Source organism: Lepus europaeus, chromosome 20 (genome assembly GCF_033115175.1).
Source record: "Lepus europaeus isolate LE1 chromosome 20, mLepTim1.pri, whole genome shotgun sequence".
NCBI classification, from domain to species: Eukaryota; Metazoa; Chordata; class Mammalia; order Lagomorpha; family Leporidae; genus Lepus; species Lepus europaeus.
In genome coordinates, this window is record NC_084846.1 from 6,839,310 (window position 1) to 6,863,710 (window position 24,401).

General features: G+C 69.3%; 2 protein-coding genes across 5 annotated transcripts in view; one reads left to right on the forward strand and one right to left on the reverse strand.

The window, feature by feature from the left end:
* Nucleotides 1-427: 427 nt before the first annotated feature.
* On the reverse strand, nt 428-8,839 carry LOC133750059 (microtubule-associated protein 1S-like). The gene is made up of 7 exons (XM_062179445.1): nt 8,716-8,839; nt 7,754-7,855; nt 6,808-6,890; nt 5,693-5,833; nt 3,025-5,335; nt 877-1,112; nt 428-633 (listed from the first exon to the last, which is right to left on the reverse strand). Exons 1-7 carry the CDS (start codon nt 8,837-8,839, stop codon nt 478-480), a joined length of 3,153 nt encoding a protein of 1,050 aa, XP_062035429.1. The 3' UTR covers nt 428-477.
* A 4,018-nt stretch (nt 8,840-12,857) lies between these two features.
* The window catches only part of LOC133748995 (protein unc-13 homolog A), a 37,164-nt gene continuing 25,620 nt past the window's right edge, over nt 12,858-24,401 (forward strand). For all 4 annotated transcript variants that reach the window (XM_062178054.1, XM_062178052.1, XM_062178055.1 and 1 more), the window contains exons 1-4: nt 12,858-12,879; nt 22,209-22,238; nt 22,484-22,583; nt 23,491-23,608. In XM_062178054.1, the coding sequence (XP_062034038.1) occupies nt 12,858-12,879; nt 22,209-22,238; nt 22,484-22,583; nt 23,491-23,608 (270 nt within the window). The remainder of the gene's footprint in view (nt 12,880-22,208; nt 22,239-22,483; nt 22,584-23,490; nt 23,609-24,401) is intronic.

Here is a 24,401-nt window from a genome sequence, read left to right on the forward strand (position 1 = left end):
GGAGCAGTTGGATCTCGAACCCAGGTGCTCCAGTTCGGGCTGTGGGAGTCTGGGGGGGCACTGAGCCCACTGCGCCCCCCACAGCGCTGACTGGTTCCCCTGGGGTGCACCTGCCCTGTGGCCGTAAACCCCCCCAGACCTGCTCCCCCTCCTCTGGCTGCCCGCAGAGGTCCACGCCCGGCTGACCCCTGCTGTGTGCCCCCATCCCCACGCCCCACGCCCCAGTCTCCAGTGGAGCCTCTCCCAGCGCCGCTCGCCCGGGGCCCAGAACCCAGCTGGGCTGCCCCCTCCCAACCCCCTCTCGAGGGCCTTGGTCACCACCAAGGGGCGACGGCAGCCCCTCTGTTGTTACAAGGCCTGGGGAGGAGGCCGATGAGGCCTGGGGTCCCGCTGGAAGAAGCGAGTCCAGGCCGGGGTGGGGGTGCGCAGGGGCTTTATTTCCGGGGGCAGGGAGGGGGCGGGGCGTGCGGGGCGGGGCTAGAACTCGACCTTGCAGGCGGGGAAGGCCTCGTCCTGCATGGACACCATGCTGTTGCTGCCCAGCACCGTGACGCCCAGCGCCTGGTGCCGGCCGTGCGTGTCCTCGTACCAGCGGTGCATGGCCGCTGAGTCGAAGGTGGGGATCAGGGTCACCTGCGGGGGGACAGTACACGGTCAGGGCGCCCCCTCCCTCCCGGCCCCGCCCCTGCCGGGAACACAATGTCCGGACCCTGCGAGGCGGAGCAGAGGGGGGATGGGGAGGAGCCCGACCCTCAGGGGTCCCCTCCGCCAGGAAGCCGCCTGTTCCCGCCCCACGAGGGAGTGGCCAGGAGCCCAGGGCAGGGGCCCGGCCAGCTTGGCGTCCCCACGGGGGCCCAGGGCGGGGGCGGCGCGCACCTGCAGCTCGCGGTCCCACCGCTCCTTGCCGGCCAGCAGCGCGTCCAGCACGGCGCGCATCCCCTCCTCCCTGCGCTGGTCCTGGCCGCTGATGACGTAGCAGAGCGCGCGCACGCGCCGGAAGAACTCCTCGTCCACCAGGCGCGCGCCGCTCCCGCTGGGCAGGTAGGCCAGGTCCAGGTAGACTGGGGAGCCGGGTGCGGCGGCGGAGCCACCAGACCGGCTGCCGGCGGGGCCTGCGGGCAGGAAGCGGGTCGGCGGTGAGCGAGGGCGCCCGGGGCTCCAGACCCTCAGCGGGCTCAGCGGGCTCGCCGACCACAACGATCCTTTAGTCAGTCAGCAAATGCCAGGAGCTGAGCCTCAGGGGCCACTCACAGGGTCAGAGAAAGAGAGAAGTCAATCAGGGAGGGCTACCTGGGGGAGGCTGCCTCCCGGAAGTGGACACTGCTGTGTGGCGTCCACCCATCCACTCTGGGGGGAGCGCCAGGCCCGGGAGTCACACGGACCAGGGAGCAGCCCAGCCCCCCCACGCTGATGCGGAGCCGTGGCCTTGGCAGTCACACGGGAAGACCCTAGGAGGTTCCGCCCCTCCACCCCTGGACAAGGCCCTGAACTCCCGACCCCAGGCTGCACCCCCGCCCTGAGGGTGAATAGGCCAAAGGAGGGGCTGGCGCCGGGGCTCAGCGGGTGAAGCCGCTGCCTGCCGTGCGGCATCCCACAGGGGCGCGGGTTCGAGTCCTGGCTACTCCACTTCCAGTCCAGCTCTCTGCTGTGGCCTGGGAAAGCAGTGGAGGACAGCCCGCGTGCTTGAGCCCCTGCACCCTCGTGGGAGACCAGGAAGAAGCTCCTGGCTCCTGGCCTTGGCCTGGCACAGCTCTGGCAGTTGTGGCCATCTGGGGAGTGAACCAGTGGATGGAAGACCTCTCTCCCTCTAACTCTGCATTGCAAATAAATTAGTCTTAAAAAAATGCAAAAAGAGCGATTAAGGTTGGGCCCGCACGTGAGCCCACAGCGACGCACAGACCCGACCAACCCGGGGCGGCCCTGGAGACTGGAGCCTGGACTCACCAGCGGCTCAGGGGCAAAGCGGGGACGTCACTGCCCAGGCTCCTGAGCCACGCACGGCCAGGCCTGGAGCCAGGTCGGCAGGGGGTGGGGGTGGGGTGGGAACAAACACCCACAGGCACAAAGGTGCTGAGTGGAAGAGACACCCCAGAACACCAGCGTCCCGGGTGACGGACGCAGCGAGCCCTGACCCTGGCTGCGGGACGAGGAAGCGACCAGTACAGGGCCGGGACTGGCGCCGGCATCCCACGTGGGCGCCGGTTCAAGTCCCAGCCACTCCACTTCCAGGCCCACTCCCTGCTGTGTCCTGGGAAAGCAGTAGAAGATGGCCCTAGTCCTTGGGCCCCTGCACCTGCGCGAGAGACCCGGATGGAGCTCCTGGCTCCTGCCTGGTCCAATCCCAGCTCCTGTTTGGGTACCGAACCTCTATGCCTTGCAAATAAAAGAAAGCGCGGGAGAAGATGCCGGAAGTCAACACCGCAGTGAGCTGCCCCCGCCCCCTGAGCGTAGGGGCCGCTGTTTAACTAAATAAACAAACCAGAAAATGAACGCCGAGCAGGACACTGGGCGCCCACTGCCCCTGCCCAGCGCCGGTGGGAGCGCACAGCCCCAAGGCTGAGTGACACCTGCTCCGGCCCCGCCACTGGAGGACAGGCGCCCGGGGGTCCCCAGCAGGAGCGCAGCCTGGGCGGCAGGACCCGCACCCCGGGGCGGCACCCACCTTACAGAGAAGGCGGCGCCGACAGCCACGGGAGGACCAAGCCCAGGGCGATGGGTGTAGCTGCCGCATGGGGCGCCGGTCCGGTCCGGCCCAGCCACCGGACACCAGAGCCTCTAGGAGCCCCCGCGGGGCATGGTTTCAAGCGCCTGCCACTCACACGGGGACCGCTTGGGTCGAGACCTGGCGCACGGAGGTCCCGGCCAGGGCCCCCACTCCCGGGACTCTGCCTTTCATCCAAATACAGATTGCCGGGCACCCATGGCAGCCGCCTGTATGCACGAGGTATACAGTCGCTTTCTGGGGCTAACGCCGCGGGAGGACTGACTCTGCGGATGAGGGGCCGCGGGAACGGAGGTACTCACCGGTAGGGGCGCGGGTGGCCGTCTTGGGGGCCGAGGACTTCCTGGCCAGGGGCGCCCGACCTCCCTTGTCGCTGGGCTCGCTGCGGGCGCTGAGCGGCCGGCCGGCGCGCTCCCCGGCCGCCAGCCCCTTGCTCTTGGCGCCGGTCGCGGGTGTGGCCTTGGGCGCGGTGGTGCGGGAGGCTGGCCGGGCCGGGGCCTTGCGCGCGCGGGCCGCGTCCTCCGGCGGCCGGGCCGACCTGGGCGGCAGCGTCTCGGGGTCCACCATGCAGAGGCTGGGTGGGTTGGGCAGCGGCAGCGGCACCTTGAGCGGCTCGGGCAGAGGGTCGCGGCGAGGGCCCGCCCCCAGGCCCTCCGTGTCCTCGTCCGAGTCGGCGGCGCCGGGGGCGGCGGGCAGGGGGTCCGAGTCGGACAGCGTGGGCAGGGACTCGCTGACCGAGGTCGGCGGCGTCTCCTCGGCCCCGGGCGCGCCCGCACGCTCCTGGGAGCGCGCGCTGCTGTCGTTGGAGCTGCCCGGGGAGGGCGCCAGCGGCACAGCCTTGCGGTGCTCGAACTCGCAGGGCGACACGAGGCATAGGTCCACGTCGTGCGGGGAGGCCGAGCGGCGCGCGAGGGGCCCGCGCAGCGGGAGACTCAGCCCCGCCTCGCCCGGCGCGCTGGCCGGCGGCAGCGCCTGCTCAAAGGACACGGACAGCGACTCGTCCACCTCCGTGGAGTGCGGGGAGCCCACCTCCGCGGGCAGCGAGGGCGTGGTCAGCGTGGGCGTGGTCACGGTGGGCGAGGCGTCGGGCCCCGCCTCCCCAGGCCGCAGCGGGCTCAGCGACAGCCGCGCGCTGCCCTCGGCCGGGCTCGCGTGGGTCTCGGCGGGCGAGGGCGTGCGCGGCCGCGGGGAGCCGGCGCTCAAGGGCAGCTCCAGCGGCCTCTCCTCGGGGGCCGCGCTCAGCTCTAGCTCCAGGCTGCTGCTCTCCCGGCTGGGGACGGCGGACGGCGGCGGGGCCGGGGAGGGGCAGGCCGGTGCGGGCGGGGGGCTGCTGGCCTCGCCGCCGCCGCGGGCGCTGTGGGGTCCGTTCTGCAGTGGCTGGGGCGCGTGGGCGGCGCGGCGCGGCTTGGGAGCCGCCTGGGGTGTGGATTTCTTGAGGCCGGGCGCGGCGGAGGCGGCCCGGCGCACCTCCCGGGGCTGGGGCTGCGGCCTGGGGCCCGCGGCCTTGAGGTCCTTCTTGGCGTCTCGGGCGGGCCTGGCGTCCTTCTCCGCCCTGCGCGGGGCCGCCGCGGGGCGCTCCGGGCCGGGCCGGCCGTCGCGGGCGCCCAGGCTCTCCCTGCTGGCGGCGCGCGGCGGCCCGTCCAGGTCCTGAGGCGTCACCACAGGCTCGCGCAGGAAGCCCAGGTGCTGCAGGCGGCCCAGGCCGTCGAGCACGCGGGCGGGCGGCGTGCAGCCCGGGAAGAGCACGCGCACCAGCTTGTCGGCGGGCCCGGCCGGGTGCCACACGAGCAGGGCGCACACGGAGGCGGCGGCCGGCGCGGGCTCGGCGGCGGGCGGGTGCAGCACGTACAGGTCCAGGCGGCCCACGCCCATCTTCTCGAACAGCACCAGCGGCTTGGCCGGCAGCGGCCCGCGGCTCAGTGCCAGCGGCGTCACGCCCAGCTGCGCCAGCAGGCTCAGCGCCTGCTCCGCCTCGTCCACACCGCCCACCAGGCGCGAGGCGGCGGCGCGCGCGTTCAGGAAGACCACGCCCAGCGCGGGCGAGATGAGGCGGCGCAGGCGGTCGTCCCAGGAGCCCGCGGCGCCGCCCGCCGCCGCCCCCTCGCGCCGCTCGGCCAGCTTGCGGCGCAGCAGGCTGTTGAGGCCGGGCAGGCTGTCGGCGCCCGCGTGCGTCACCAGCACGGCGTCCACGCGGTCCAGGTGCCGCACCAGCTTCCAGAAGGTGGCTTTGGGGTTCGAGCCGCCGTTCACCAGCACGGTGAAGCCGTTCACGGCGAAGAAGGCGGCGTCGCCCAGGCCGCCGGGGAACACGTAGCAGCAGGGCCGCGCAAGCCGGAGGAAGCCCCCGGAGGACGGCGGCTCCAGCAGCTCGAAGGGGGACGGCGGCTCCAGCGACTCGGCCAGGTAGTCCAGGAACTCGCGCAGGCCCTCGGAGGCCGGCGGCGGCGGCGGCGGCCCCGGCAGCGGCGGGTTGAGCCGCAGACGCAGCCGCAGCGCCCCCTGGAGGCCCGGCAGCGCGGGGGCCAGCCGCACCCAGTCCCCGAAGGTCGGGCAGGTGACCGTGAGGGTGGCCGGGTCTACAGGCGGCGGCGTGGAGGCCAGGATGTCTTGGATCTGCCGCGGGCGGGGCGGGGGCAGGCGGGCACTGAGAGCCAGGCCTCCTGGGGCTGCTCACCCTCCAGCCAAAACCCGGCCCCATCAGGCCCAGGAAACCCAGGTCCGGCCTCACCAGCTCTGCCCCACCCCCACCCAATACCGCCCTGCTCCAGGGCCTCTGCACCTGCTGCCCCCCCTGTTGCCAAGAGCAGCTCCCACACCCCTCCCCCATCTCCCTGCAGTGCCCACCCGGCCTGGGGGTCCAGGAAGGGCCCCGCTGGGACCGGATTCGGGGCACCATCCCACCCAGGCCCGGTCTCCAGCACAGCACGGGGTAACCACGCCGGCCCAAGAGCTGAGAGGGGCGGGGCCTACCTCTTTGTCTTCCAGGACCTGGAGGAAGTGGTGGGGCGAGAAGCCCCCCGTCTGCAGCAGCAGCTCCCCGGTCTCCTCCAGGCAGGGCCCGGCCAGCACCAGCAGCTTGTGCGGGGCGGGGTCCAGCAGCAGGTTCCGGAGCTGGAGGGGGCGGAGCCGCTGAGGAACTTCTGGGGCGGGGCCTCCACGGAGGGAGCCACCCTCTGGGGGCTGCGCTGCTCAGGGCCTCAGAACTACACACCCGGCCCCCAGCCCCGCACCCGGCCCTGCACCCGGCCCACACTCAGGCCCCCTCCCCCCACCCCGCTGTGGCCCAGCCCCGTGGCCGTGGGGGGTCTGAGTCCGGCTCTGGCTCTGCAGCCCCGGAGGGAGTCGAGGGAGCACGTCAATGGAAGGTTTTTTTCCATGTTGGAAGGCCCAATGGCAGAGAGAGACCGGGGGGGGGGGGAAGGGGGAATCCTGCACCCACCGGGCGACTCCCCGAATGCCCGCAACAGCTGGGCGGGGCCGGGCCGAAGCCAGGAGCTCTGTCCGGTCCGGGTCTCCCCAGGGGTGCAGGACCCGGGCACCTGCATCTCCTGCCGTCCCCAGGGCGTGCTAGCAGGGAGCTGGACCAGAATGGGGGCGGGGCAGACACAGGAAAAGCCCCGGCCTGCCGAACCGGCAACCACACAGGCGCTGGTTTGAGTCCTGGCTGCTCCACTTCCCATCCAGCTCCCTGCCATGGCCTGGGAGATCAGTGGAGGATGGCCCAAGTGCTTGGGCCCCTGCACCCGTGTGGGAGACCCGGATGGAGCTCCTGCCTCCTGGCTTCGGATCGGCGCAGCCCCTGCCGTTGCAGCCACCTGGGGAGTGACCAGCGGATGGAAGACCTCTCTCTCTCTCTCTGTCTCTCCCTATGTAACTGCTTATCAAATAAATCAATCTTACAAAACAAGCAGCGTGTCGAAAGCCTCCCAGGAAGCAGCAGTGGTCTGAGCACGGCCCCAGGGCCCTGTGGTCCTCATCCTTCCGCACAAGCGAGGGCAACCTGAGCGCCCCCCACCACCGCCACCCCAAGGCAGGAGGAGACAGACAGGGCTGGGGGCGGTGTGAGTGCGGACGCCCCGCCCTACCTCATCGCACAGGGACTTGTCCGAGGGGTTCAGGAGCACCAGGGTCTCCAGGGCATCCCCGCGGTGATGCAGGCTGCGCTGGCCTGGGGGGGGGGAGCGAGGGTCAGCGCTTGCGCAAAGGGACCCGGCGCACGGGGGACACCAGGCACTGGTCCGCATACAGCAGAGTGGGCGGGCCAGCCCAAGGGGCGGGGCAGCACTACGAGGGGCGGGGCAGTGCGAGGGGCGGGGCAACGGGGGTTGGCCTGGCGAGGGGGGGTGGGGGGCCGGCCCAAGGGGCGGGACAGTGTGAGGGGCGTGGGAAAGGGGCGGGGCGGCAGAGATGAGCGAGGTGGCGCAAGGGGATGGGTCAGCCCAAGGGGCGGGGCACCACAAAGGGGCGTGGCAAGGGGCTGGGATAGGCCTAGGGATGAAGCATATGAGCCTGGCGAGGGGCGGGGTAGCGGAGTGGGCGGGCCAGTGGGTGGGGCAGCCCGAGAGTGGGCCAGCCCAGAGCCGCTGGTTTTGGGACCCCAGAGCCTGACCTGGCGGCGGGTGGCTGGACAGGCAATGGCCGCGCCCTGGCCGCTGCTGCCCGTGTCAGTCACCCCACCCGGCACGGGCCCCACGCAGGCGGGGTCAGGAAGCCACGGCCGAGACAATGAGACCAGCGGACACTTCCTTCCCCTTGGCTCCGGCCGGGAGCTGACTCAACGGTCTCGCGGCCAGGGGGGACGGGCACAGGAACACAAAGGCGCTCATCCCGGGCCGGCCCCGAATCCCCGAGGATGCTCTCCCAGACTCCCCATCTACCGAGCGCCTACTGTATACTCAGGAAGGACAAGACCCAGCGGGACCTGTGCGCGCTGACCCTCGCCCCGCCGCCCAGAAGCTGTCCCACTGCTGGGCCCGGGCCCCCCCAGGCCCCAGCAGGTTCGCCCGGCGCGCGCGGTGGAGGGCGCCTCACCCTTCACGATGCTGGAGAAGGTAGCCGAGTGCCGGGACACGAAGACCTTGAGCTCCTCGTCCAGGCTGCGGACGCCGCCATCGGCGCCCCAGGACCGGATGCCTGTGGGGCGGGGGGGGGGGGCATCCAGGCAGGAGTTCAGCCCCAGGGCCGGCCCTTCCCCAGCAACGAGCCGCCCACCCTCCCCATGCACCTGCGCCGGGCCTGGCTGGGGGCACTGTCGGGACCAGGGACCGCCCAGCGCTTCTCGGACAAGCGCGGGGGTCAGCCCCGGACCCCACCCCTCCCCCACCCCGAGGACTCAGCTCGGCGCCAGCTGTCGGCGCGGCCTCTCCACCTGTTCCCTGGGGCCGCCCCTCGGAGCGCTCCTGACCTTGGAGCCAGGTCCCCCCCTCAGCCGCGCTACAGCCTGGGAGCCCCCGGGGGCCGCCTGGCTGACCCCGCCCCGTCTTCGCAGCTGAGCCCCCCGCACTTGCCCAGGCCCCAGGCCCCAGGCCCGCGCTGAGGCCCACACGGAAACAAACGCCCTCGCGGTCCGACCCGCCGGTACCGTCGTGCCCCGCGGCCGCAGGTGAACCCCACAGGTGCACCTGTGACTCACCTGCGCTGTGCCAAATCCCCCGGGCGCGCCGCTCCCGCCCACGCCCCAATTAGCAGCTCGGGGTGCAGCGGCACAAAGCGGGCCCCGGGGCGTCCGGCGCGGCCGCGCCTCCTGGGAGCCCCGCCCTCCGCAGGGACGCGACCCCCGCCCGGCCCAGCATCCCGCGCGGGGTGGGGGCAGGGGCGCGCGGGCCCCGCACCCAGGCCCGGGCGGCAGAGCCGGGGCCCGGACACCTAACGGCGAGCGGAGAGCGAGGCCCGGGCCCCCGGAGCTCCCGCAGGGCCTCGGCCGCCCGCGCCGCGGACCCCACCCCCAGCCCGACCCCAGGCCCCGAGCGCGCGCGCCCCCGCGCCGGGCCCACCTCGCTCCAGCTCCTCCAGGACGTAGGCCAAGAGCCCCGGGGACCCGCACTCGCCGCCCACCACGAGCAGCAGCGAGCTGGGCGCCCCCGCCGCCGCGGACCCGGCCGCCGCCGCCGCCGCCATCTTCGCGCCGCCCGGACGCTGGGAGCCGCGCGCCCGGCCCCGCCCCCGGCCCCGCCCCTTAAAGGGGCCGCGCCGGAAGCGCCAAGACCCCTCCCGGAAGTCCCGCCCCGCGCTCGCGGGAGCCCCTCTCGGCCCTTTGGGCCCGCGCGGAGTTGGGTGATGCGGATGTCGAAGGGGTCGGCGGACGTCGGGGTGTCGGCTCTGGGCCGCCTCCGAGAGGAGCAATCATTCATTCATTCATTCAGCAAGCCCTGGCCACATGCCAATCAAAATCCCTGCCCCTGGGAGACACAGCCTGTCACGGGCCCGGCCAAAGCCAAGAGCTCCATCCGGGTCTCCCACGAGGGGGCAGGGGCCCAAGCACTTGGGCCATCTTCCGCTGCTTTCCCAGGCAACAACAGAGAGCTGGATGGGAACTGGAGCAGCCGGGACTCGAACCGGCGCCCGCACGGGACACGGGTGTCTCGACCGAGCAGCTTCACGGAGGCGCCACCAGGGGGCGCTCCCGGCGCCCTCACCGAGCGCTGGGGAGGAAGGCGGAGCCGCAGCGCCGGGTGTCAGTCACGGGGTGGGGGCGGGGCTGGGGTGGGGGTGGGCGTGGGCTCCAGGCTGCCCTGGCCGCCGGGGATGCAGGGCCGCCCGGCCGGCGACAGGGGGCGCCCTCGTCGCTCCATCCAAGCGCGGTCCCAGCAAATCCGATCAACTCCGAGTGGATGAAGGCCCCGGCCCCTCCCCATCCGTCCGCGCCAGATTTGGGGGGACCGGGCCTGGCCGCGGGCGCACACCCAGGCTGCTCCCCAAGCTGGAGCAGGTGCGGCGGCGAGGTTCGCGGAGGCTGAGGGGCGGGCGGGGCGTGGGCTCCAGGCTCTGCCGCACATCATTCATTCATTCACTCACTCAATCCTCCGGCGCCAGCAGCCGGTGGGGTCTCTGTCCTGGCCCCCAAGGAGCGATCCAATGCCCCCAGCCCTGTGGAGTCAGGGCTGGCCTCAAGGGTGACTCTGGGGCTTAGTGGCTTTGTCTGGGGAGCCCGGGAAGGTAGCCTGGACGAAGGGGCACGGGAGCTGGGGTTTTGAGGAGTGCCTAGGAGTCCAGCAGGCAGCGGATGCCTTCATTCACTCAATAAACACGCAGCCAGTTTCCTCTGCTGACATCACCCCAGGCTCAGAGACAGAACCACGGACAGACACTGAGAGGGGCGGAAGTGGAGTGGAGGGTGAAGCGGGATCTGGGGCGCCCCCAGAGCACAGGGAATCCGCACTCGGTGTCTGTGGCCGCCGCCGGCGACGCTGAGACCCGAGCGAGCTCCGCTTCCACTCAGCCCCCCATGGAGACGGCGCAGGTCCTGGGCGCTGCACCTGCGCGGGGACCCGGATGGAGCTCCTGTCCCCGCCCTGGCCCCCCAGCGCCCTCTGCCGCAGTCGTAGACCCCAGGAGCCGGGCTCTCCGCCGTCTCCCTAGGACCCTGGGTGCTTGTCTGACCCGGGCACAGTCGGGGGTGGGGGCTGGGGGCCTCCTGTCAGGGCTCGGAGGGGGGGCTGGGGCAGATCGGGGGCCTGGAGTGTTGCACAGACAGACAGACACGGACAGACACGGACTGACAGATGGACACGCACACGCACATGCGAGCCCCACTGCTTCCCGGATCCCAACCTCGTGCGCCCCCTGCTGGTCAGGCCCGGGACTGCTGTTTTGGAACCCCGCCCCTCGCTTTTGGCCAGGCCAATCCTGCTCCTCTGCCTCCGGTATGTCCCGCCCAGGCCTCGTCTGCTGGACCAATCCAATTGCTCCCTTTTCCCTCTCGGGCCAATCCGGCCCCTTGCCATCATGGGTTTTTTGGTCCCGCGCCCAGGGGCAGTGAGGTCCCCGGAGGCCGCTCTGGGCAGTCCTGTGGGCGAGGAACCCCGGGTGCCCCCAGGATCTCCGGCCCAGCCTCGGGCAGCCCCAGGACTTTTGCACCTGCGCTGCCTGCCGCTCCCGCCCCCGGGAGCCTTCCCCGCACCTGCTGGGGGGGGTCCCTAAGCAGACGCCCCACTCGGCATTTAAAAAATGCTTATTGATTTTTTCTACTTAAAAGGCAAAGTAGGCCGGCGCCGTGGCTTAACAGGCTAATCCTCCGCCTTGCGGCGCCGGCACACCAGGTTCTAGTCCCGGTTGGGGCGCCAGATTCTATCCTGGTTGCCCCTCTTCCAGGCCAGCTCTCTGCTGTGGCCCGGGAAGGCAGTGGAGGATGGCCCAAGTGCTTGGGCCCTGCACCCGCATGGGAGACCAGGAGAAGCACCTGGCTCCTGGCTTCGGATCAGCGAGATGCACCGGCCGCAGCGGCCATTGGAGGGTGAACCAATGGCAAAAAAAGGAAGACCTTTCTCTCTGTCTCTCTCTCACTATCCACTCTGCCTGTCAAAAAATAAAAAAAATTAAAAAAAAAAAAGGCAAAGTAGCAGAGACCCTCCCTGTGCTGGTTCACGCCCCAGTGCCGGCAGCAGCTGGGGGAGGGGCCCATCCGGGGCTCCTGCGTGAGTGGCAGGGCCCCAGCACCTGCTGCCTCCCAGCGTGCGCATGTGCAGTGAGCTGGCGTCGGGAGGCTGAGCCAGGACTCGAACCCGGGCCCCACAGTGCCCTCCCACCGGCACCCGGGGCCCCCACGGCCCCCTCCAGGACAAAGCCCAGGGGTCGCCACGCACGCACTAACGCGGCCACATTGAGAGAGCGCCTGCTGTATACCACCTCGGCCCTCAGCCCCGCGTGCTCACCCGGCCCAGTGCAGCTGCGGATACGGGGAGGGGGCGCCCAGGCCCACCTGCTGACACCCTAGGTGCTGTGCCCATCCCCCACGCCACCCTGCTCCGGTCTCAGGGCCTTTGCACCTGCTGTCGCTGACTTCCAAGCCCCCATTGCTTCTCCCCAAAAGCCCACAACAGCCCGGGCTGGGCCAGGCCGGAGCCAGGAGCTCCATTCGGGTCTCCCAGGCAGGTGCACGGGCCCGGGCACTGGGGCCCTCACTGCTGCCCCAGGGTGCGCATGCGCAGGGAGCTGGCGCCGGGCACCGCAGGCCCTCAGACATGGGCTGTGCACCCCCCATCGCCAGCCGGAATGAGGATGGGGAGCCGGCCCTGGCGGCCATTGCTGCCGGGCAGGGGGCGTGAAGAGCGCGGGGGAGGCGCACAGGGCCCCGGGCGGCTGCAGGGGAGCTGGCCATCGCCTCTCACTCGCCCTGCGCTCAACCCGAACCGGCAGCGGGAGCCCCGCAGCCCCTTGGATCCCCTCGGCTTCTGGATCCTAGGAGGGGCGGGTCTTGGTGTCCCCCCCCCCCAATTCTGCAGACGGGGAAACTGACGCCCGGAGCAGCGGGGGGACCTGCCCAGCGCCCAGGGTATCCAACAGCGGCCTTGCTCCCAGCGAACTCCCCACACACCCTGCGTTTGTTGTCCCGCGCCGGGGATCCGGGGCCCCGTGGGGTTCGGCCCCTGGGCTGTTTAAAGGCCCTGGCCGAACGTGGGGATCAGACTCGCAGGTGCACGTGCAGGGGTGGGGAGTCAGGGAAGACTTCCTGGAAGAGGAGGCGCTCAGACTGGGTGTTCCCGGATGGATAGGAGTTCACCAGTTCTATCCACGCACCCAGGCACCCAGCGTGTGCGCAGCGACCCTCGGGCCGCTCGGGAGGGGACAGGGCAGGGCGCAGACACGGAGAGGCGGGGGCCGACACCAGATCCGGAGCCGCTGCGGGGCCCTGCAGCCGGGGAGACCCCGCCCCGCGCCCGCCTGGCTCTTTAACGCCCCCCCCCCCGCCCGCAGCGCCCCCGCCCCTCCGGCGGCCCCGGCTCCGCCCGCCCGCGCGCCCCGCACCGCGTCAGGAGCTGTCCGCCCCGCCGGTGCTGAAGCAAGATGGCCGGCGGCCGGGCCCCGGCGTGAGCCCCGCGCTGCCGCCCGGCGATGCCCCGGCCCAGCGGCCGCTGACCGCCCGCCCGAGCCGGCCCGCCGCCCCCGGCCCGCCGGAGACCCCGGCCGCCCCGGCGACATGTCGCTGCTCTGCGTCGGAGGTGGGAGGCGCGGCCGCGGGTCGGGGTCCGCGTGGATGCGGCGGGGCGCTTGGGGGGGGATCCGCGTAGACGTGGCTCCTGCTTCGGAGCGGGGTGGGGGGTCCGTGTGGACGCGGCTGGCCGCGGAGGCCCGTGTGGACGAGGCGGGGCGGGAGCGTTCGATCGGGAAGCGGTCTGTGTAGACCGGGTGGTTGGGGAGGGGGCTCCGGGTGGCGGCGGCTGGGCTGGGGGCTGCAGGGCATAGGCGGGAGGGGTCCCGAGGTTTGGGGGGGCTCGGCTGTCCGGTCAGCGCCCCCCAGCCCAGGCGGGAGGCTAAGGACCCCTCCCCGCCCTCGGCCCGGCGGGGACGGCGGCTTGGGGTCTGGGGGCGCCTTTCCCCTTAACTCTCTGGCCTCGCGGTGAGGGCGGGGGGCCGGCCGGGGCCGCCTCTCCCCGCCCGGAGCGGCCGTGTCCACCCGGCCCGTCCTCGCCCGCTTGGGGCTGGAGGGGGGGAGGGGGAGCTATTTTGGGGACAGAAACGGGGCCCACGCCCAAGCCCACGTTTGACGTTGGGGTGGGGGCAGGGAGGGAGGAGCGAGCGGGGCCGACCCCCGCCATCGCCCCACGCAGGACCCGGGCATCCTGGGCACCGCAGCGAGACCTCAGGCTCCGGGAGACCTCGGGCGGCGGGGGTGCGGCAGACGCTCAACTCCTCGGTCTTAGGGACCCGGCCCCCCCACGGCTACTCGATTCCAGACGGCTGGGGTGGGGGGAGGGGGGCGCAGCCTGAGACCCCGGGCTCCGGGAGACCTCGGGCGGCGGGGATGTTAGCGCTGCCGGTGGGGCCCTGTGAGCCCCAGCAGCCGCCTGGACCCCCGGGGTGGGCAGGGCCGGGAGGGAGCCGGGCCCCGCCCCCGCCGCCCCTCCCCCGCCGCCGCCGCTCCATTCACAAACCCAGCCCCGCCCGCCCGCTCCCCGCCGCGCCTGGCCGGGCTGGCGTGGACCCGGGTGTTCTTAAAGGGGCAGGCCCTCCTTCTTCCTTGGAAGTGGGAAGGGGCCCTGAGGTGAAAGGTCAACGCATCCAGCCCCGGGTGTCCGGGCCTGTGGAGTTAGGGGGCCCCCAGATCCCCCCCAATCTAGGCCTCAGCAGGAGGCGGAGGTGGGGGTCCGGACCCCTGCTGACCCCTCCCCCTCTTGCCTAGGACCCGAGCGGGGGGCTCTGGGGCCTGGGGTCCCCCCACCATGGGCGTCCTGGCTCCCTCCCGACCCCCCCAGCCCCCTCGCACCGTTCCCAGTGAGACTTCCCAGCGAGTGGGGGGCGGGGCGGGATCTCGCCCTGGGCCGTGACGCAAGCAGGAGGCTCGGCTGCGGGGGCGGCGTGGGGGGGGCGGAGGTTTCCAGAAACCTGGCCCGGACGCGGGCGGGAGTCGCCGGAGTGGGAGGAGCCGCTGGGAGGGGCCGGCTGGGCGCTGGGCTCGGGGCTGGGGGTCCTGGGGGGGCCGGAGCCTGGGGGCTGGGGGGCTGGGGGCCGCCTGGGGGGCTGAGGAGGGCTGGGGTCCGGAGCCTGGGGGCTGGGGGGGCTGGGGGGGCTGGGGGCCGCCTGGGGGGCTGAGGAGGGCTGGGGGCCTGGAGGCTGGGCTGGGGGGCTGGGGGCGCTTGTGGGGATGGGTGCCGGGCCCGGGCAGTCTGGCAGGAGGGAGAGGGGACGCGTGGGCGGGGTGGGGCAGGAGTAAGGGCGGGGTTTCCGCGTGGGTCTGCCCCTCCCAGCCAGAAGCCCGCCCACGCGCGCCGGTTCCTACACACGCGGTCCAGATGGGTCCTCGAGCGCGCAGGGACGCTCCGCACACACCCCTGCCTGGGGCGGCCCACGCGGCGAGGTGCGCATGCGTGCACACGCGCGCGTCTGCCGCCGCCGCCTCAGGTGTGCGGTGTCAGCAGGTGCACGGCTGGACGGAGCCGCGTGGGTTTCCGCCTGGCCCCGACACCCAGGCCGCCCGAGGCTCCCCTCGCACCCTGACGTTCAGGCGTGGACGCAACGGGGACGGCCACAGCAGAGAGCTGTACCGGAAGTGGAGCAGCCGGGACTCGAGCCCGCTCTGATACAGGGCGCTGGTTGTGGCTTCGCCCACTGGGCCTCGGTCGGTCCTCTCCCCACCCCCAAGCCTTAATCCACTTCCCCATGTGCGTGACTTGAGCACTTCCTGCATGCCAGGCCCTGTGAATCCACAGCCCCCGAGGGGACAGAGTGGGAGGCTGGTGGAAGGGCAGCTGGACGGAGCCCTCCTCCTCCGGGAAGCCTGCCTTGACTTCCCCCGCCCCACTTGCTGCGTCTCGGAGCTGAGCAGAAGGGGTTCAGGGGCACAGCGGGGGCCATGGCGGGGGGGGGGCTCACTTCCCTACCTCCCATCTCCCTTCAGCCTGTCGCTGGCCCCACCCAGCACCGCTGACCCCCACCCCCACCCCAGGAGGTCTCACAGGTCCTCCACTCGAGGTCACTCAGTGCCCCTGCCCCCCTCCCCCCGTGTCGGCCTTTCTCACCTGAAACGCCTCGCCCTTGGCTCATCTTCCAGCTGCAGGCTGCCCAGCGCGTTCACTTCCCCTCCACACCCGGGCTCGAACCCCTAAACCCGCCACCTCCCGTTTCCCCCGCGTTCCCCGCTCATGCCCATCTGTAGAATGGGCACGTTCGCCCGTCTCCGAGCGGCCCCTGCTCCTGCCCCATCCGGCGAGGTGTTTGTCAGGGACTCGGCCCCAGTCCATCGTGGCAGGGGGGGGGGCTCTGAGGTTCCCTCTCCCGCCTCCAACACCACAGGAAACCGGGGCCCAGGAATCCAGTTCTGGACTCTGTGTGCCACACACCGCCCCCATGGCGAGGGCGGAGACACAGGGACTGGGTGGGGGAAGGGAGACGCTGCCCATCTGCTGGTTCCTCCCCCGGTGCCCAAACGGTCCCCGGCTGGGCGGGACAGGGGCCTCCCCTACTGCGACTGCCATCGGGGTGCCCCACGCCATCCGGGGTGCCCCACGTGGCTGCCTCCCCAGGGTGCACATTAGCAAGGCTGGGACTCCAGGAGGGGCCACGCGGTGAGTTGCGCATGCTCCTTCCGGCCCCTGGACCACGTGGAGCAGGGGCGCGCTCAGAGGCATCCCGGGGAGGGGGAGAAGCCTCTCCCCAGCTCCTCGCCCCCACCAGGCAGGTCCTGGCCCAGCGCCCCCCAGGCCAGGGTCCCCCGCAGTGGGAATCCTGGAACCAAGGCTGGGGCGCCCCCAGCACCCGGAGAGGTCATGGCAGCCAGGCCGCGGGCACTGACGCAGAACAGGACAGAGGAGAGGCCAGTCCCCCCTCCCCGCATTCCCCAGATGCAGAAGCTGAGCCCCACCCCCCAGCGCGACCCCTGCCCCAGCCTCCCCGCCTGCCCCTGCCCACTCTGCCACTGGCCGCCTGCACCCACTGGGCCCGGAGCCCTCACGGGATGAAGAGGGGACACCGGCGGCCCGGCACCCTGGGCACGCGTGGGACTCTACACCAGACCTGGTGTGGGGCCGAGGGAGGGGGCAGGAGGCGACGGCGGTGCTGACCACACACTGACCCGCGGGAGGGGACTGGGAGGACGCCTGGCCGCTCTCCCCCCGGGCCCCTACCCGTGGGTCCACCCCAGCCCAGCCCCGCCCCCTTCCTGACCCCGCCCCCGGCCCGTGGTCCCTGTCCTTCTTCTGCCCTGGCCCGTCCCCTGGGCCACGTGTCCACGTGGGGAGGGAGCTCAGACAACCGCGGGATAAGGGGCTGGGGGGGTGGGGACTCGGCTGAGAGCTGGAGGGGGCTGGAGGGAAGGGGCGCTGGCTGGGGCCGGGTCTGCATCCAAGGGAGGGGCCTTGGGGCAGCGAGGATGGAGGAGGCCTGGAAAAGCGGGAGAGAACCCCCGCTAGGTGGGGGTCACACAGCACTGGCCGGCCGCGCTTCCCCCACCACCAACCTGCACCTCAGGGCCCCCGCTCAGGGCTGCGCCTTCAGAGCCGGACCACGCACAGCCGACCTAATGCCTGGTTCACCACAGCCGAAGCTCAGGCCTTTAAGGCCGCTGCCCACGGGGTCACCCATGTGAGGGACAGACAGGACACAGACAGGGCACAGACAGGACACAGGACACAGGGCACAGACAGGACACAGGGCACAGACAGGGCACAGGACACAGACAGGGCACAGACAGGACACACACAGGACACAGACAGGGCACAGACAGGACACAGGACACAGACAGGACACAGACTGGACACAGGACACACACAGGACACACACAGGACACAGGACACACACAGGACACAGGACACACACAGGACACAGACAGGGCACAGACAGGACACAGGACACAGACAGGACACAGGACACACACAGGACACACACAGGGCACAGACAGGACACACACAGGGCACAGACAGGACACAGACAGGACACAGACAGGACACAGGACACAGACAGGGCACAGACAGGACACAGACAGGGCACAGGGCACAGACAGGACACAGACAGGACACAGACAGGGCACAGACAGGACACAGGACACAGGACACAGACAGGGCACAGACAGGACACAGGACACAGACAGGGCACAGAGAGGGCACAGACAGGACACAGACAGGACACAGGACACAGACAGGACACAGGGCACAGACAGGACACAGAGAGGGCACAGACAGGACACAGACAGGACACAGGGCACAGACAGGGCACAGGACACAGACAGGACACAGACAGGGCACAGGGCACAGACAGGGCACAGGACACAGACAGGACACAGGACACAGACAGGGCACAGACAGGGAAGAAACAGGGCATAGACAGGACACAGACAGGACACAGGACACAGGAACCCAGACAGGACACACACAGGACACAAGGCACAGAGAGGGCACAGACAGGACACAGACAGGACACAGACAGGAGACAGACAGGACATAGATAGGACACAGGGCACAGACAGGGCACAGGACACAGACAGGGCACAGACAGGGCACACACAGGACACAGACAGGGCACAGACAGGACACAGGGCACAGACAGGACACAGACAGGACACAGGACACACACAGGGCACAGACAGGACACACACAGGGCACAGACAGGACACAGGACACAGACAGGGCACAGACAGGACACAGACAGGACACAGACAGGACACAGGACACAGTCAGGACACAGACAGGGTACAGACAGGACACAGGGCACAGACAGGACACAGGACACACACAGGGCACAGACAGGACACACACAGGGCACAGACAGGACACAGGACACAGACAGGGCACAGACAGGACACAGACAGGACACAGACAGGGCACAGGGCACAGACAGGGCACAGACAGGACACAGACAGGACACAGACAGGACACAGACAGGGCACAGACAGGACACAGGACACAGGGCACAGACAGGGCACAGACAGGACACAGGACACAGGACACAGGACACAGGGCACAGACAGGGCACAGACAGGACACAGGACACAGACAGGGCACAGAGAGGGCACAGACAGGACACAGGACACAGGACACAGAGAGGGCACAGACAGGACACAGACAGGACACAGGGCACAGACAGGACACAGACAGGACACAGGACACAGACAGGACACAGAGAGGGCACAGACAGGGCACAGACAGGGCACAGGACACAGACAGGACACAGAGAGGGCACAGACAGGACACAGACAGGACACAGACAGGACACAGGGCACAGACAGGACACAGAGAGGTCACAGACAGGGCACAGGACACATACAGGACACAGGACACAGACAGGGCACAGACAGGACACAGGACACAGACAGGACACAGGCAGGGCACAGATAGGACACAGACAGGACACAGACAGGACACAGGGCACAGACAGGGCACAGGACACAGACAGGACACAGACAGGGCACAGGACACAGACAGGACACAGGACACAGACAGGACACAGACAGGACACAGACAGGACACAGGGTACAGACAGGGCACAGGACACAGACAGGACACAGACAGGGCACAGACAGGACACAGAGAGGGCACAGACAGGGCACAGGACACAGACAGGACACAGGACACAGACAGGACACAGACAGGACACAGACAGGGCACAGAGAGGGCACAGACAGGACACAGACAGGACACAGGACACAGACAGGGCACAGAGAGGGCACAGACAGGGCACAGGACACAGACAGGACACAGGACACAGACAGGGCACACACAGGACACAGACAGGGAAGAAACAGGGCATAGACAGGACACAGATAGGACACAGGACACAGACTGGGCACAGACAGGACACACACAGGACACACACAGGACACACACAGGACACAAGGCACAGAGAGGGCACAGACAGGACACAGGACACAGGACACAGACAGGGCACAGACAGGACACAGACAGGACACAGGACACAGACAGGACACAGAGAGGGCACAGACAGGACACAGACAGGACACAGGACACAGACAGGACACAGAGAGGGCACAGACAGGACACAGACAGGGCACAGACAGGGAAGAAACAGGGCATAGACAGGACACAGACAGGACACAGGACACAGACAAGGCACAGACAGGACACAGACAGGACACAGGACACAGGACACAGACAGGGCACAGGACACAGACAGGACACAGACAGGGCACAGACAGGACACAGGACACAGACAGGAGACAGACAGGACATAGATAGGACACAGGGCACACACAGGGCACAGACAGGGCACAGACAGCACACAGACAGGAGACAGACAGGACATAGATGGGACACAGGGCACACACAGGACACAGGACACAGACAGGACACAGGACACAGACAGGGCACAGACAGGACACAGAGAGGGCACAGGCAGGACACAGACAGGACACAGGACACAGACAGGACACAGGCAGGACACAGACAGGACACAGGCAGGACACAGGCAGGGCACAGACAGGACACAGGCAGGGCACAGACAGGACACAGGACACAGGGCACAGGACACAGGATACAGGGCACAGACAGGACACACACAGGACACAGACAGGACACACACAGGACACAGACAGGGCACAGGACACAGACAGGGCACAGACAGGACACAGGACACAGACAGGACACAGACAAGAGACAGACAGGACATAGATAGGACACAGGGCACACACAGGACACAGGGCACACACAGGACACAGGACATAGACAGGGCACAGACAGGACACAGACAGGACACAGGACACAGACAGGGCACAGACAGGACACAGGACACAGGCAGGGCACAGGACACAGGGCACAGACAGGACACAGGACACAGACAGGACACAGGGCACAGACAGGACACAGACAGGACACAGGCAGGGCACAGACAGGACACAGGACACAGACAGGGCACAGGACACAGACAGGACACAGGACACAGACAGGGCACACACAGGACACAGGACACAGACAGGGCACAGACAGGGCACAGGACACAGACAGGACACAGGACACAGACAGGGCACAGACAGGACACAGACTGGGCACAGGGTACAGACAGGGCACAGGACACAGACAGGGCACAGACAGGACACAGGACACAGACAGGACACAGGACACAGACTGGACACAGGACACAGACAGGGCACAGACAGGACACAGACTGGGCACAGGGTACAGACAGGGCACAGGACACAGACAGGGCACAGACAGGACACAGGACACAGACAGGACACAGGACACAGGCAGGGCACAGACAGGACACAGGACACAGACAGGACACAGGACACAGACAGGACACAGACAGGACACAGGACACAGACAGGGCACAGACAGGACACAGACTGGGCACAGGGTACAGACAGGGCACAGGACACAGACAGGGCACAGACAGGACACAGGACACAGGACACAGACTGGACACAGGACACAGACAGGGCACAGACAGGACACAGACTGGGCACAGGGTACAGACAGGGCACAGGACACAGACAGGGCACAGACAGGACACAGGACACAGGGCACAGACAGGGCACAGACAGGGCACAGGACACAAACAGGACACAGGCAGGGCACAGACAGGACACAGGACACACACAGGACACAGGACACAGACAGGGCACAGACAGGACACAGGACACAGACAGGGCACACACAGGACACAGGGCACAGACAGGGCACAGGGCACAGACAGGGCACAGACAGGACACAGGACACAGGGCACAAGGCTTCTGCTTTGCACCCACCTCATTGCTCTGGTTGACATCAAATAGCAGAGTGGTGGGGGTGTGGGCACAAGCAGGTTAAGCTCCTTCCCCTGCCGCCTGCTGCATGTACCACATCCCCTGTCAGCGCGCTGGTTCGAGTCCCGGCCCCGGCGCCTGCGCACGCGCACCCTGGGAGGCGCAGGTACAGGGCTCCTCTGCCCACGCGGGGACCCGTGTGGAGCTCCTGGCCTGGCCCCCGCCATTGCAGCCATTTTGGGGGTGACCCAGCAGATGGCAGCTCTGTCCCTGGCCCCCGCCCCCCCGCCCCAGGTCTCAAATACAAATTCAAATAAAAGGAGGGGTTTATTTCGGTGCGCGGATTTTGCATTTCTGTGGGTTTTTTTTGAAGACCCCCCTAATCATCTTTTGGCTGCGGTGCCTTTGTCAAATGTGCCTGCCGAGGTGGGGGCGGGGCTGGGAACAGGTGCAGGGGATGCGGGTGGGCGGGGCGGGGGCGAGGCCAGGAGCAGGGGGCGGGGCTTGGTCGAGGTGGGGGCGGGGCCGGGAACGGTGTGGGGCGTGGGAGGGGCCTCGGGCATGGCGGGGGGCGTGGGCGGGGCCGAGAGCAGGTGCAGGGGGCGGGGCGTGGGCGAGGCGATAGCGCTAGATGCAGAGTGGATCGCGGGGTGGGGGCTCTGAGGCCCAAGGCTCGGCCCTGGGGCCCTGGAAAGTATTCGGGTTCACCTCCCCGCCTTGGAGCGCCCTCCGGCCGCCCCGGGGACCCTTGGTGGGACGGACTCAGACCCTCAAGGACCGCGTCTCCTCCCCCTGACAGGGGACCACGGGAGAGCATCTCTCTTCCTCCTCGATGCTCCTCTTCCTCCTCCCTCGGGGGCAATCCTGAGGACTCCCTGGAGGAGGCCCAGGACTCCTGCTGAATGGTGTGGGGGGGAAGGCTGCAGGGGGGCTCGGCGGGCGGGGCAGCATCCCACCCCCTCCTGCCCCGGTGCTCGCTGTCTGATGGCCTGTGTCTCTCTCTCCCCTCCTCTCTGCCTCCGCCCCTCTCCCTGTCCTGTTGTTTCTGCCTCTCCCGGGGGTCTCGCGCCCCCTCTCCTGTCCGGATGTCGGGGTCTCCATCTCCCTCCCGCCTGCTCCCTTCCCTGCCTCTGTCCACAGTCAAAAAAGCCAAGTTTGACGGTGCCCAAGGTGAGTGCCGTCTTCTGTCCTGCGCTGTCCATCTGTCCGTCTGTCGGGGAGGCTGGGGGCGGGCCTGAGCGAAGACTGACAGCTGGCCGCTGCACCTGCTGCGCGCGCGGAGGGGAGGGCAATGGGGACCCAGATCGCCCTGAGCCAGGGTCCCAGCGGTGCCGGGTCGGTGCTGGCCAGGGCGGCCCGGATGTGCAGGAGCCCGCTCCCCAGGCCCGGCGCTGACCCCGCTCTCCCGGCCGCAGAGAAGTTCAACACCTACGTGACGCTCAAGGTGCAGAATGTGAAGAGCACGACTGTGGCGGTGCGCGGGAGCCAGCCCAGCTGGGAGCAGGACTTCATGTTGTGAGCGCCCGCCCCGCCAGACCACGCCCCTCCCCAGGCCACGCCCAGCCCTGCCTCCTGTGCCCTCCGCCCCCACAATCTGCTCTCTGGGCAGCCAGGGGCCTAATTTAAAACCTGCAGTCCTAGCCCACTGCTCCCGACCCAGGCCTGGCTGCAGCTCCTGGACCTCGGGCGGTGGCCAGAGCCCTCCGTACGCCCCACGCGCCTGCTCGCCTGGGGCCCCCTTGCCTCCTGCACCCGCCCAGCTTGAACCCGCCCCAGGGCTCCCGCACACCCTAGCTGGCTCCTCCCCAGGGAAGCCCACCCTGACTGCTGGCCCCAAAGTGTGATTTTTTAAAAAAGATTTATTTATTTGAGAGGCAGAGTTAGAGAGAGACAGAGACAGGCAGAGCCTCCGTCCACTGGTTCACTCCCCAGATGGCCGAAACGGCCGGAGCTGAGCTGATCCGAAGCCAGCAGCTAGGAGTTCCATCTGGGTCTCCCACGTGGGTGCAGGGGCCCAAGGGCTTGGGACATCTACTGCGCTCCCAGGCCACAGCAGAGAGCTGGATTGGACGTGGAGCAATCAGGACTCGAACCGGCGCCCCTGCGGGACACGAGCACTGCAGGCGGTGGCTTCACAGCCCGGCCCCAGCGCCGGGCCCTGCTGTGGGTCTCCGTGTTCTGAGTTCGCCCACCCTCGGGGTCTCCCACTCCCCAGGCCTCCACCTGGGCGTCATTCCAGGGAGAAGCCAGCAGGGGGAGTGCTCGAGCCACGGGCGCGCCTGGTGGCCCTGCTGGGGTGCTGGGGCCTCTTCCCGACCCGCCCAGCAGGGGGAGGCGCCCGCTGGGCTCTGCTGTCTTCGGGGACTGGGCTGACCTCTGAGCCTCTGTCCCCTCCCCTGGGGGGCCTCCCCTGTCCCCACAGCGAGATCAACCGGCTGGACCTGGGGCTGACGGTGGAGGTGTGGAACAAGGGCCTCATCTGGGACACCATGGTGGGCACCGTGTGGATCCCGCTGCGCACCATCCGCCAGTCCAACGAGGTGGGCACAGGGCCCGGGGGCTCCTGGCCTAAACCCTGCATTCCACTCAAGGGGCAAGGCCTCACGTTCTGGTCAAGGGTCCAATCGGCAAGCTCGCTCCTGGGGGCCGAAACGTACATACGTGGTCCCCCTCCGGCTGCAAGAGACTAGGGACACGCAGCCGCAGCTAGGCGGCCCTGGACCCTGCTCCGACGAGTTACGGCCCCAGGGGAGTAAGGGGCCACGTATCGCGGGCCCTGGCTGGGCAGCAGGTGTTGAGCCAGAACCTGTCAGTCACCTCCCCGCCCCCACAGGCCAGTCCCTGGGCCTCGGCCCTCCAAGCCCTCTTCACCCCGGCGGGGTCCCCCTTGTGAGATCCTGCACACACCTGGCCCCCTTGGCCACGCCCCCACTGCATCCCTCTGTGCCCTCTCCTCCAGGAAGCCCCCCAAACTCCCCCCTGGGTCCTCCAGCCCTCCCCCTGGCCTGGCCTGGACCTCCCAGGCCTGGGGGTTGCCTGTGTCCACTCTGGCTCCTCCCAGCTCAGGCTGGGGCGCACGGAGGAAGTGGGTGCGACACTCCAAGCGAAGCCTTCGCGGGGACCCGGGGTTCCTGGTACCCAGAGAGACAGAGATGCCGAGGGTCAGAGTGGCCCCGTCTGCTCAGTGCCTCGCTGGCCCTGAACCGGGAGGGGGGTCCTCCATGCACGGTGGGAGGAGCCAGGCTCCCCCACCCCCTCCTTTGAGGTGGGCGTGGTCATGCCGGGCTGGGGCCCCTGGGACTGAGTCCTGACCTGGGCCGCCAGGTGCAGCAG